The sequence below is a fragment of the Nerophis lumbriciformis genome, linkage group LG09, assembly GCF_033978685.3.
Source record: "Nerophis lumbriciformis linkage group LG09, RoL_Nlum_v2.1, whole genome shotgun sequence".
NCBI lineage: Eukaryota > Metazoa > Chordata > Actinopteri > Syngnathiformes > Syngnathidae > Nerophis > Nerophis lumbriciformis.
Window position 1 is genome coordinate 53,869,997 of NC_084556.2, and position 12,504 is coordinate 53,882,500.

At 35.0% G+C, this 12,504-nt stretch overlaps 1 protein-coding gene across 1 annotated transcript in view; it reads left to right on the forward strand.

Moving 5' to 3' along the window:
• fat3b (FAT atypical cadherin 3b) overlaps nt 1-12,504 on the forward strand; it is a 305,444-nt gene that overhangs the window by 165,461 nt on the left and 127,479 nt on the right. Inside the window, exons 27-30 of the mRNA XM_061961744.2 lie at nt 7,644-7,864; nt 7,937-8,389; nt 11,510-11,644; nt 11,720-12,110. Coding sequence (XP_061817728.1) covers nt 7,644-7,864; nt 7,937-8,389; nt 11,510-11,644; nt 11,720-12,110 — 1,200 coding nt within the window. The remainder of the gene's footprint in view (nt 1-7,643; nt 7,865-7,936; nt 8,390-11,509; nt 11,645-11,719; nt 12,111-12,504) is intronic.

Genomic DNA, 12,504 nt, shown 5'->3' on the forward strand with positions numbered 1-12,504 from the left:
AACACAAAAATGTTGCACAAACTAAAAACAATGTTTCACAAACTCAGAAAAATGTTTCACAAACTCAAAAATATTTTTAAAACTCAAAAAAATGTTTAAAACTCAAAGAATATTTCACAAACTCATAAAAAAATGTTTCACAAACTCAAAAAAAATGTTTCGCAAACTCCCAAAAAAATTTTAAACTCAAAAATGTTTCACAAACACAAAAATGTTGCACAAACTAAAAAAAATGTTTCACAAACTCAGAAAAATGTTTCGCAAACTCCAAAAAAATTCTTAAACTCCAAAAAATGTTTCACAAACTCAAAAATGTTTCACAAACACAAAAATGTTCCACAAACTAAAGAAAATGTTTCACAACCTCAAAAAATGTTTCACAAACTCAAAACAATTTTTAAAACTCAAAAAGAATATTTCACAAACTCATAAAAAAATGTTTCACAAACTCAAAAATGTTTCACAAACTCGAAAAAATGTTTCGCAAACTCAAAAAAATGTTTCGCAAACTCAAAAAAATGTTTCGCAAACTCCCAAAAAAATTTTTAACTCAAAAAAAGGTTTCACAAACTCAAAAATGTTTCACAAACACAAAAATGTTCCACAAACTAAAACAAATGTTTCACAACCTCAAAAAATGTTTCACAAACCCGAAAAAAGGTCTCACAAACTCGAAAAAATGTTTCACGAAGTCAAAAAAATGTTTCACAAACTCGAAAAACTGTTTCACAAACTCAAAACAATTTTTCAAACTCAAAAATGTTTCACAAACACAAAAATGTTGCACAAACTAAAAACAATGTTTCACAAACTCAGAAATTTTTTTCACAAACTCAAAAATATTTTTAAAACTCAAAAAAATGCTTAAAACTCAAAGAATATTTCACAAACTCATAAAAAAATGTTTCACAAACTCAATAATGTTTCAAACTCAAAAATGTTTCACAAACTCGAAAAAATGTTTCACAAACTCAAAAAAATGTTTTGCAAACTCTAAAAAATGTTTCACAAACTCCAAAATGTTCCACAAACTAAAAAAAATGTTTCACAACCTCAAAAAATGTTTCACAAACTCGAAAAAATGTTTCACAAAGTCAAAAAAATGTTTCACAAACTCCAAAAAAAATGTCAAACTCAAAACGTTTCGCAAACTCAAAAATGTTTCCCAAACTCAAAAATGTTTCACAAACTCAAAAAATGTTTCACAAACTCAAATATTTTTCTCAATAAACTCAAATTTTTTCTCCATAAACTCAAAAAATGTTTTCACAAACTCAAAAAAATGTTTCAAACTCAAAAATGTTTCACAAACTCAAAAAAATATTTCACTAACTCAAAAATGTTTCACAAACTCAAAAAGGTTTCACAAACTCAGAAAATGTTTCATAAACTCAAACATTTTTTTGCAATTCTAAAAATGTTTTCACAAACTAAAAAAAATGTTGCACAAACTCAAAAAAAAATTTTCAGAAACTCGAAAAAATGTTTCACAAACGCAACATTTTTTTCACAAACTCAAAAATGTTTCATAAACTCTAAAATGTTTCAAACTCTAAAATGTTTCAAACTCAAAATTTTTTCACAAACTCGAAAAACTGTTTCACAAACTCAAAACAATTTTTAAAACTCAAAAAAATGTTTAAAACTCAAAGAATATTTCACAAACTCGAAAAAAAGTTTCACAAACTCCAAAAAATGTTTGGCAAACTCCAAAAAATGTTTCACAAACTCAAAAAAATGTTTTGCAAACTCCCCAAAAAAATTTAAACTCAAAAAAGTTTCACAAACTCAAAAATGTTTCACAAACACAAAAATGTTCCACAAACTAAAACAAATGTTTCACAACCTCAAAAAATGTTTCACAAACTCGAAAAAATGTTTCACAAAGTCAAAAAAATGTTTCACAAACTCAAAAAAAAATTGCAAACTCAAAACGTTTCGCAAACTCAAAAATGTTTCACAAACTCAAAAAATGTTTCACAAACTCAAATGTTTTTTCTCCATAAACTCAAATGTTTTTTTCACAAACTCAAAAATGTTTCACAAAATTTTTTTCTCCATAAACTCAAAAAATGTTTTCACAAACTCAAAAAAATGTTTCAAACTCAAAAATGTTTCACAAACTCAAAAAAATATTTCACTAACTCAAAAATGTTTCACAAACTCAAAAAAATATTTCACTAACTCAAAAATGTTTCACAAACTCAAAAATGTTTCACAAACTCAAAAAATGTTTCATAAACTCAAACATGTTTTTGTAATTCTAAAAATGTTTTCACAAACTCAAAAAATGTTTCATAAACTCGAAAAAATGTTTCACAGACGCAAACATTTTTTCACAAACTCAAAAATGTTTCACAAACTCTAAAATGTTTCAAACTCTAAAATGTTTCAAACTCAAAATTTTTTCACAAACTCGAAAAACTGTTTCACAAACTCAAAACAATTTTTAAAACTCAAAAAAATGTTTAAAACTCAAAGAATATTTCACAAACTCATAAAAGATTTTTTCACAAACTCAAAAATGTTTCAAACTCAAACATGTTTCACAAACTCGAAAAAATGTTTCACAAACTCAAAAAAATGTTTCGCAAACTCAAAAAAAAAATTTTAACTCAAAAAAATGTTTCACAAACTCAAAAATGTTTCACAAACACAAAAATGTTCCGCAAACTCGAAAAACTGTTTCACAAACTCAAAAAATGTTCAAACTCAAAAATGTTTCACAAACACAAAAATGTTGCACAAACTAAAAAAAAATGTTTCACAAACTCAGAAAAATGTTTCACAAACACAAAAATGTTGCGCAAACTAAAAAAAATGTTTCACAAACTCAGAAAAATGTTTCACAAACTCAAAAATATTTTTAAAACTCAAAAAAAAATTTAAAACTCAAAGAATATTTCACAAACTCATAAAAAAATTTGTTTCACAAACTCAAAAATGTTTCAAACTCAAAAATGTTTCACAAACTCGAAAAAATGTTTCACAAACTCCAAAAAATGTTTCGCAAACTCAAAAAAAAAAATTTAACTCAAAGAAATGTTTCACAAACTCAAAAATGTTTTACAAACACAAAAATGTTCCGCAAACTAAAAAAAATGATTTCACAACCTCAAAAAATGTTTCACAAACTCTAAAATGTTTCAAACTCAAAAATGTTTCACAAACTCGAAAAACTGTTTCACAAACTCAAAACAATTTTTAAAACTCAAAAATGTTTCACAAACTCAAAAAACTGTTTCACAAACTCAAAACAATTTTTAAAACTCAAAAATGTTTCACAAACTCTAAAATGTTTCAAACTCAAAAATGTTTCACAAACTCGAAAAACTGTTTCACAAACTCAAAACAATTTTTCAAACCCAAAACAATGTTTCACAAACTCAAACATTTTTCAAACTCAAAAATGTTTCACAAACACAAAAATGTTGCACAAACTAAAAAAAAAATGTTTCACAAACTCAGAAAAATGTTTCACAAACTCAAAAATATTTTTAAAACTCAAAAAAAAATTTAAAACTCAAAGAATATTTCACAAACTCATAAAAAAATGTTTCACAAACTCAAAAATGTTTCACAAACTCGAAAAAATGTTTCACAAACTCAAAAAAAAGTTTCGCAAACTCAAAAAAAAATTGAAACTCAAAAAAATGTTTCACAAACTCAAAAATGTTTCACAAACACAAAAATGTTCCGCAAACTAAAAAAAAAGTTTCACAACCTCAAAAAAAGGTTTCACAAACTCAAAACAATTTTTCAAACTCAAAACAATGTTTCACAAACTCAAACATTTTTCAAACTCTAAAATGTTTCACAAACACAAAAATGTTGCGCAAACTAAAAAAAATGTTTCACAAACTCAGAAAAATGTTTCACAAACTCAAAAATGTTTTTAAAACTCAAAGAATATTTCACAAACTCATAAAAAAATGTTTCACAAACTCAAAAATGTTTCAAACTCAAAAATGTTTCACAAACTCGAAAAAATGTTTCACAAACTCCAAAAAATGTTTCGCAAACTCAAAAAAATTTTTTTAACTCAAAAAAATGTTTCACAAACTCAAAAATGTTTTACAAACACAAAAATGTTCCGCAAACTAAAAAAAATGATTTCACAACCTCAAAAAATGTTTCACAAACTCTAAAATGTTTCAAACTCAAAAATGTTTCACAAACTCGAAAAACTGTTTCACAAACTCAAAACAATTTTTAAAACTCAAAAATGTTTCACAAACTCTAAAATGTTTCAAACTCAAAAATGTTTCACAAACTCGAAAAACTGTTTCACAAACTCAAAACAATTTTTAAAACTCTAAAATGTTTCACAAACTCTAAAATGTTTCAAACTCAAAAATGTTTCACAAACTCGAAAAACTGTTTCACAAACTCAAAACAATTTTTCAAACCCAAAACAATGTTTCACAAACTCAAACATTTTTCAAACTCAAAAATGTTTCACAAACACAAAAATGTTGCACAAACTAAAAAAAAATGTTTCACAAACTCAGAAAAATGTTTCACAAACTCAAAAATATTTTTAAAACTAAAAAAAAATTTTAAAACTCAATATTTCACAAACTCATAAAAAAATGTTTCACAAACTCAAAAATGTTTCACAAACTCGAAAAAATGTTTCACAAACTCAAAAAAATATTTCGCAAACTCAAAAAAAAATTGAAACTCAAAAAAATGTTTCACAAACTCAAAAATGTTTCACAAACACAAAAATGTTCCGCAAACTAAAAAAAAAGTTTCACAACCTCAAAAAAAGGTTTCACAAACTCGAAAAAATGTTTCACAAAGTCAAAAAAAGGTTTCACAAACTCAAAACAATTTTTCAAACTCAAAACAATGTTTCACAAACTCAAAAATTTTTCAAACTCAAAAATGTTTCACAAACACAAAAATGTTGCGCAAACTAAAAAAAATGTTTCACAAACTCAGAAAAATGTTTCACAAACTCAAAAATGTTTTTAAAACTCAAAGAATATTTCACAAACTCATAAAAAAATGTTTCACAAACTCAAAAATGTTTCAAACTCAAAAATGTTTCACAAACTCGAAAAAATGTTTCACAAACTCCAAAAAATGTTTCGCAAACTCAAAAAAAAAATTTAAACTCAAAAAAATGTTTCACAAACTCAAAAATGTTTTACAAACACAAAAATGTTCTGCAAACTAAAAAAAATGTTTCACAACCTCAAAAAAATGTTTCACAAACTCGAAAAAAGATTTCAAAAACTCGAAAAAATGTTTCACAAAGTCAAAATTTTTTTTCACAAACTCGAAAAACTGTTTCACAAACTCAAAACATTTTTTCAAACTCAAAACAATGTTTCACAAACTCAAACATTTTTCAAACTCAAAAATGTTTCACAAACACAAAAATGCTGCCCAAACTAAAAAAAATGTTTCACAAACTCAAAAAAATGTTTAAAACTCAAAGAATATTTCACAAACTCATAAAAAACTGTTTCACAAACTCATAAAAAAATGTTTCACAAACTCAAAAATGTTTCAAACTCAAAAATGTTTCACAAACTCGAAAAAATGTTTCACAAACTCCAAAAAATGTTTCGCAAACTCCAAAAAAAAATTTAAACTCAAAAAAATGTTTCACAAACACAAAAAGGTTCCGCAAACTAAAAAAAATGTTTCACAACCTCAAAAAATGTTTCACAAACTCGAAAAAAGGTTTCACAAACTCGAAAAAATGTTTCACAAAGTCAACAAAATGTTTCACAAACTCCCAAAAAAATTTCAAACTCAAAACGTTTCGCAAACTCAAAAATGTTTCACAAACTAAATTTTTTTTTCACAAACTCAAATGTTTTTTCTCCATAAACTCACTTTTTTTTTTCACAAACTCAAAAATGTTTCACAAATTTTTTTTCTCCATAAACTCAAAAAATGTTTTCACAAACTCAAAAAAATGTTTCAAACTCAAAAATGTTTCACAAACTCAAAAACATGTTTTGCAAACTCCAAAAAACTTTTCACAAACTCAAAAAAATGTTTCACAAACTCAAAGAAATATTTCACAAACTCAAAAATATTTCACAAACCCACTTTTTTTTCACAAATTAAAAAATAAATTACACAAATGTAAAAATGTTTTACTAACTCAAAATTATTTTTTGCAATTCCCAAAAAATGTTTTGCAAAAACTCAATTTTTTTTTAATAAACTAAAAATTTTTTTTTCACAAATTCAAAAAAATATTTCACAAACTCAAAAAAAATGTTTGGAGTTTTTTAATTTCACTCCAAAAACAAAACACTTTTTATTTTTTATTTTTTATTTTTTATAATTCTACTTGTAAATCCTTTTGTGTGTTTGTGAATTTTTTTATTGAGTTTGTGAAGCATTTTTGAGTTTGTGAAACTTTTTTTTGAGTTTGTGAAACATTTTTGAGTTTGAAACATTTTTGAGTTTGTGAAAACATTTTGAGTTTGTGAAACATTTAAACATTAAAAAAACTCTAGACTAAGAGATAAGAAAATCGAGATTATGAGATAAAAATCGAGATTATGAAATCGAAATCTGAAATTATGAGACAGAAAATTAAAATCATGAGATAAAGTCATAATTATGAGGTAAAAAGTTGACTCGCTGAACTACAAAAGTCAACATTATAAAATACAAAGTCATGATTATGCGGGGCGGTATAGCTCGGTTGGTAGAGTGGCCATGCCAGATACTTGAGGGTTCCAGGTTCGATCCCCGCTTCCGCCATCCTAGTCAATGCCGTTGTGTCCTTGGGCAAGACACTTTACCCACCTGCTCCCAGTGCCACCCACACTGCTTTAAATGGAACTTAGATATTGGCGCTTTGTAAAAGCGCTTTGAGTCACTAGAGAAAAGCGCTATATAAATATAATTCACTTCACATTATAACATGGTCTGTCATAATTATAAAACAAAAAGTCAAAATTATGCGATAAGAAGTCATAATTATGAGATTGAAAAAACAACGAAATTAAGAGATAAAAAGTCTTATTTTGAGTTTTCCAAAAAATCTTAATTATGAAATTGAAATATGAAATTATAAGATGAAAATTTAAATAATTAAATAGTCAATTATGAGATTAAAAGTCATAATTATTAGATACAAACTTGAAATTGGACCTGGAAGTGTATTGTACACACACCTGGACCTGGAAGTGTATCGTACACACACCTGGAAGTGTGTCGTACACACCTGGACCTGAAAGTGTGTCGTACACACACCTGGAATTGTGTCGTACACACCTGGACCTGAAAGTGTGTCGTACACACACCTGGAATTGTGTCGTACACACCTGGAAGTGTGTCGTACACACACCTGGAAGTGTGTCATACACACCTGGACCTGAAAGTGTGTCGTACACACCTGGAAGTGTGTCGTACACACAGCTGGAAGTGTGTCGTACACACACCTGGTAGTGTGTCGTACAAACTTCTGGAAGTGTATCGTACACACCTGGAAGTGTATCGCACACACCCGGAAGTGTATCGTACACACCCGGAAGTGTATCGTACACACCCGGAAGTGTATCTTACACTACCCGGAAGTGTATCTTACACTACTCGGAAGTGTATCGTACACACCCGGAAGTGTTGCACCAGTCCGAAATGACCTCCCTGTCGGTCCTTTCCAGGACGTGCTTCCTTCTGCACGGTGCGAGTGGTCCTGGCCGACGAGAACGACAACGCGCCTCGGTTCAGGGCCGTGGAGTACCGCATGAGCGTCAAAGCCAACGCCGGCAAAGGTTCCCTGGTCACACAAATCCAGGCCAGCGACCCGGACGGCGGCGCCAACGGGAGGATCGTCTACTCCCTCTACAGCGAGGCGCGCTTGTCCCTGGTGGACGTTCTGGAGGCGAGTGGGCTGGGGATTATCTGCGAGCCAGACTCGACGGTCTTGAACATGTGGTCCCCAATGTGCGTCCAGGTGGAGTCCGACAGCGGCTGGATGATGACCAAGAGTACCATGGACCACCTGCAGGGGACGGTGTTGTCCTTCTTCGTCAAAGCCACAGACTGCGGCTCGCCGGCCAAACACTCGCTGGTGTCGGCCTTCATCCACGTGGTCCCGCCGGACGCCTACATCCCGTCTTTCAGCCAGCCGCAGTACTCCTTCACCATCCCCGAGGACACGGCGGTGGGGACGGCGCTGGGCTCGGTCTACATGGGCCTCGGGCAGACCGGATCCTTCGCCGCCGTCGGGGGGGAGACGCCGGACAGCAACCACGGGGGCACCTTCCTGGTGGAGGGCGACACCGGCCTGATCCGCCTGGTCAAGCCGCTGGACTACGAACGGATCGGCATTTATCGCTTCAAAGTGGCAGCCGCCACCAGGAGAGACCTCATCGAGTCCATCGCCAGTGTGGACCTGGAGGTCAAGGTCGGTCAAAACCTCCTTTTTCCTTCTCCAACGCCACAGACTAAAGAGGTCCTAGTCTCTGGATCAGATCTTTATCAAATCACTTTATTTGATTAGAACAATGCATCAGAGTAAATATGCCGGAATTAGCTGAAATACTCAAATCTTTAGCTGAAAAAGCTAATTTTTTTGCTGAAATAGCTACATTTTTAGCTGAAATAACTAATTTTTTTTTAGCTAAAATAGCTACATTTTTAACTGATAGCTACATTTTTAGCTGAAATAACAAAATTTTTTAGCTGAATTAGCTAAATTTTTTGCTGAAATAGCTACATTTTTAGCTGATAGCAAAAATTTTTAGCTGAAATAACTATTTTTTTTTAGCTAAAATAGCTACATTTTTAACTGATAGCTACATTTTTAGCTGAAATAACTAAAAATTTTTAGCTGAATTAGCTAAATTTTTTGCTGAAATAGCTACATTTTTAGCTGATAGCAAAAAATTTTAGCTGAAATAACTAATTTTTTTTTAGCTAAAATAGCTACATTTTTAACTGATAGCTACATTTTTAGCTGAAATAACTACATTTTTTAGCTGAATTAGCTAAATTTTTTGCTGAAATAGCTACATTTTTAGCTGATAGCAAAAAATTTTAGCTGAAATAACAAATTTTTTTTTAGCTAAAATAGCTACATTTTTAACTGATAGCTACATTTTTAGCTGACATAACTAAATTTTTTAGCTGAATTAGCTAAATTTTTTGCTGAAATAGCCATATTTTTAGCTGATAGCAAAAAAATTTAGCTGAAATAACTAATTTTTTTTTAGCTAAAATAGCTACATTTTTAACTGATAGCTACATTTTTAGCTGAAATAACTAAATTTTTTAGCTGAATTAGCTAATTTTTTTGCTGAAATAGCTACGTTTTTAGCTGATAGCAAAACATTTTAGCTGAAATAACAATTTTTTTTTAGCTAAAATAGCTACATTTTTAACTGATAGCTACATTTTTAGCTGAAATAACTAAAATTTTTTAGCTGAATTAGCTAAATTTTTTGCTGAAATAGCTACATTTTTAGCTGATAGCAAAAAAATTTAGCTGAAATAACTAATTTTTTTTTAGCTAAAATAGCTACATTTTTAACTGATAGCTACATCTTTAGCTGAAATAACTAAATTTTTTAGCTGAATTAGCTAAATTTTTTGCTGAAATAGCTACATTTTTAGCTGATAGCAAAAAATTTTAGCTGAAATAACTAATTTTTTTTTAGCTAAAATAGCTACATTTTTAACTGATAGCTACATTTTTAGCTGGAATAACAAAAATTTTTAGCTGAATTAGCTAAATTTTTTGCTGAAATAGCCATATTTTTAGCTGATAGCAAAAATTTTTAGCTGAAATAACTAATTTTTTTTTAGCTAAAATAGCTACATTTTTAACTGATAGCTACATTTTTAGCTGAAATAACTAAATTTTTTAGCTGAATTAGCTAATTTTTTTGCTGAAATAGCTACATTTTTAGCTGATAGCAAAAATTTTAGCTAAAATAGCAACATTTTTAGCTGAAATAGCTACATTTTTAGCAAAAATAGCCACATATTTTGTCTGGTCCTCGTCAAGCCTGGTCCCCGTCGAGGTCTGGTCCCCTTTGAGGCCTGATCCTTGAAGTCTCGTTGAAGTCTGGCCCCCTTTGAGGCCTGATCCCCTTTGAGGCCTGGTCCCCTTTGTGGCCTGGTCCTTGTTGAGGTCTGGTCCTCGTCGAGGCCTGGTCCTCGTCAAGGTCTGCCTCGTTGAGGTCTGGTCCCTGTTTAAGTCTGGTTCTCGTCGAGGTCTGGTCTTTATCGAGGTCTGGTCTTTGTCGAGGCCTGGTCCCCGTCGAGGCCTGGTCCCCGTCGAGGCCTGGTCCCCGCCGAGGTCTGTTCCCCGTTGAGGTCTGTTCCCCGTCGAGATCTAGTCCCCTTTGAGGTCTAGTCCCCTTTGAGGTCTGGTCCTTGTCGAGGCCTGGTCCTTGTCGAGGTCTGATCCTCGTCGAGTTCTGGTCCTCGTCAAGGTCTGCCTCATTGAGGTCTGGTCCCTGTTTAAGTCTGGTTCTCGTCGAGGTCTGGTCTTTATCGAGGTCTGGTCTTTGTCGAGGCCTGGTCCCCGTCGAGGCCTGGTCCCCGCCGAGGTCTGTTCCCCGTTGAGGTCTGTTCCCCGTCGAGATCTAGTCCCCTTTGAGGTCTAGTCCCCTTTGAGGTCTGGTCCTTGTCGAGGCCTGGTCCTCGTCGAGGCCTGGTCCTCGTCGAGGTCTGATCCTCGTCGAGTTCTGGTCCTCGTCAAGGTCTGCCTCATTGAGGTCTGGTCCCTGTTTAAGTCTGGTTCTCGTCGAGGTCTGGTCTTTATCGAGGTCTGGTCTTTGTCGAGGCCTGGTCCCCGCCGAGGTCTGTTTCCCGTCGAGGTCTGTTTCCCGTCGAGGTCTGTTCCCCGTCGAGATCTAGTCCCCTTTGAGGTCTAGTCCCCTTTGAGGTCTGGTCCTTGTCGAGGCCTGGTCCTCGTCGAGGCCTGGTCCTCGTCGAGTTCTGGTCCTCGTCAAGGTCTGCCTCATTGAGGTCTGGTCCCTGTTTAAGTCTGGTTCTCGTCGAAGTCTGGTCTTTATCGAGGTCTGGTCTTTGTCGAGGCCTGGTCCCCGTCGAGGCCTGGTGCCCGTCGAGGCCTGGTGCCCGTCGAGGCCTGGTCCTCGTCGAGGCCTGGTCCCCGCCGAGGTCTGGTCCCCGCCGAGGTCTGTTTCCCGTCGAGGTCTAGTCCCCTTTGAGGTCTGGTCCTTGTCGAGGCCTGGTCCTCATCGAGGCCTGGTCCTCGTCGAGGTCTGATCCTCGTCGAGTTCTGGACCTCGTCAAGGTCTGCCTCATTGAGGTCTGGTCCCTGTTTAAGTCTGGTTCTCACCGAAGTCTGGTCCTTGTCGAGGTCAGATCCTCGTTGAGTTCAGGTGCCCTTTGAGGTCTGGTCCCCTTTGAGGTCTGGTCCCCTTTGAGTTCTGGTTCCCTTTGAGGTCCGGTCCTTGGTTGAGGTCTGGTCCTCTCTAAAAGTCCGCAGCTCATGTTGGGGGATGTCCTTCTCAAACGAAACCCACAATGAGTTACTCTTGTCCTGGTTCTGCAGGTCTTGGACGTGAATGACAACAAGCCAGCGTTTGAGACTGAAACCTACGTTGTCACGGTGATGGAGGGGATGCCGGTGGGGACCAGAGTGGTCCAAGTGCGGGCCATAGACCCAGACTGGGGTTCTAACGGCCAGGTGTGTAACCGGAGCAACAGTTCTTCCTGTGTGTGTGTGTGTGTGTGTGCTCCTAACAAGATCCACTTCCTGCAGGTCACCTACAGTCTCGGCCCGCTTCTTACCAACAACCGGGACCGGGGTGGAGACCTCCGGCCCGCCGGGACCGGCACCACGGCTTCCGCGTTTGCCGTGGACAGCAAAACGGGCTGGATCACCACCACCGGCCCCATGGACCACGAGGCCTGTTCCAGCTACAGCTTCCAGGTGCTGGCCTCTGACCTGGGCGAGACCCGCTCCCAGTCCTCCAGCACCGTGGTCACCGTCACCGTGTCCGACGTCAACGACAACCCGCCGCACTTCGAGAGGCAGCTGTACCGCGGCGCCGTCAAGGAGAGCGACCCCCTGGGCGAGGTGGTGGCCGTGCTGAAGACCAGGGACAGAGACGGCACGGACCAGAACCGCCTGGTCAACTTTTACATCACGGGTGAGGACGTTTCGGGGTTAAAGGTCAGGTGGGAAGTGAATTTGAGTTCTCGTATTGTGCAGCCCATCACATACTTGGATGGACCAGGGGTGTCCAAAGGGCGGTCTGGGGCACACTCATTTTTAACGGCCCGCGACATATTCTAAAATTACTTTTAACAAAAAAAATATCATAATACATTTGTATAAAACAGGTCAAATGTAATAATAATAATAATGAATCAAAATCAATGTTGTTATGAATTGTTGACATATTTAAGACTCCAATTACTTCACATCAAATATTACACTTTGAAATATTTTTTAGGGGAAAATATTGCATGTTTTCTGTGCCATATAAAAACTAAAACTAAAAAAACTGTTGTAACACGTGGCTTGGCATTGTCTTGCTGAAA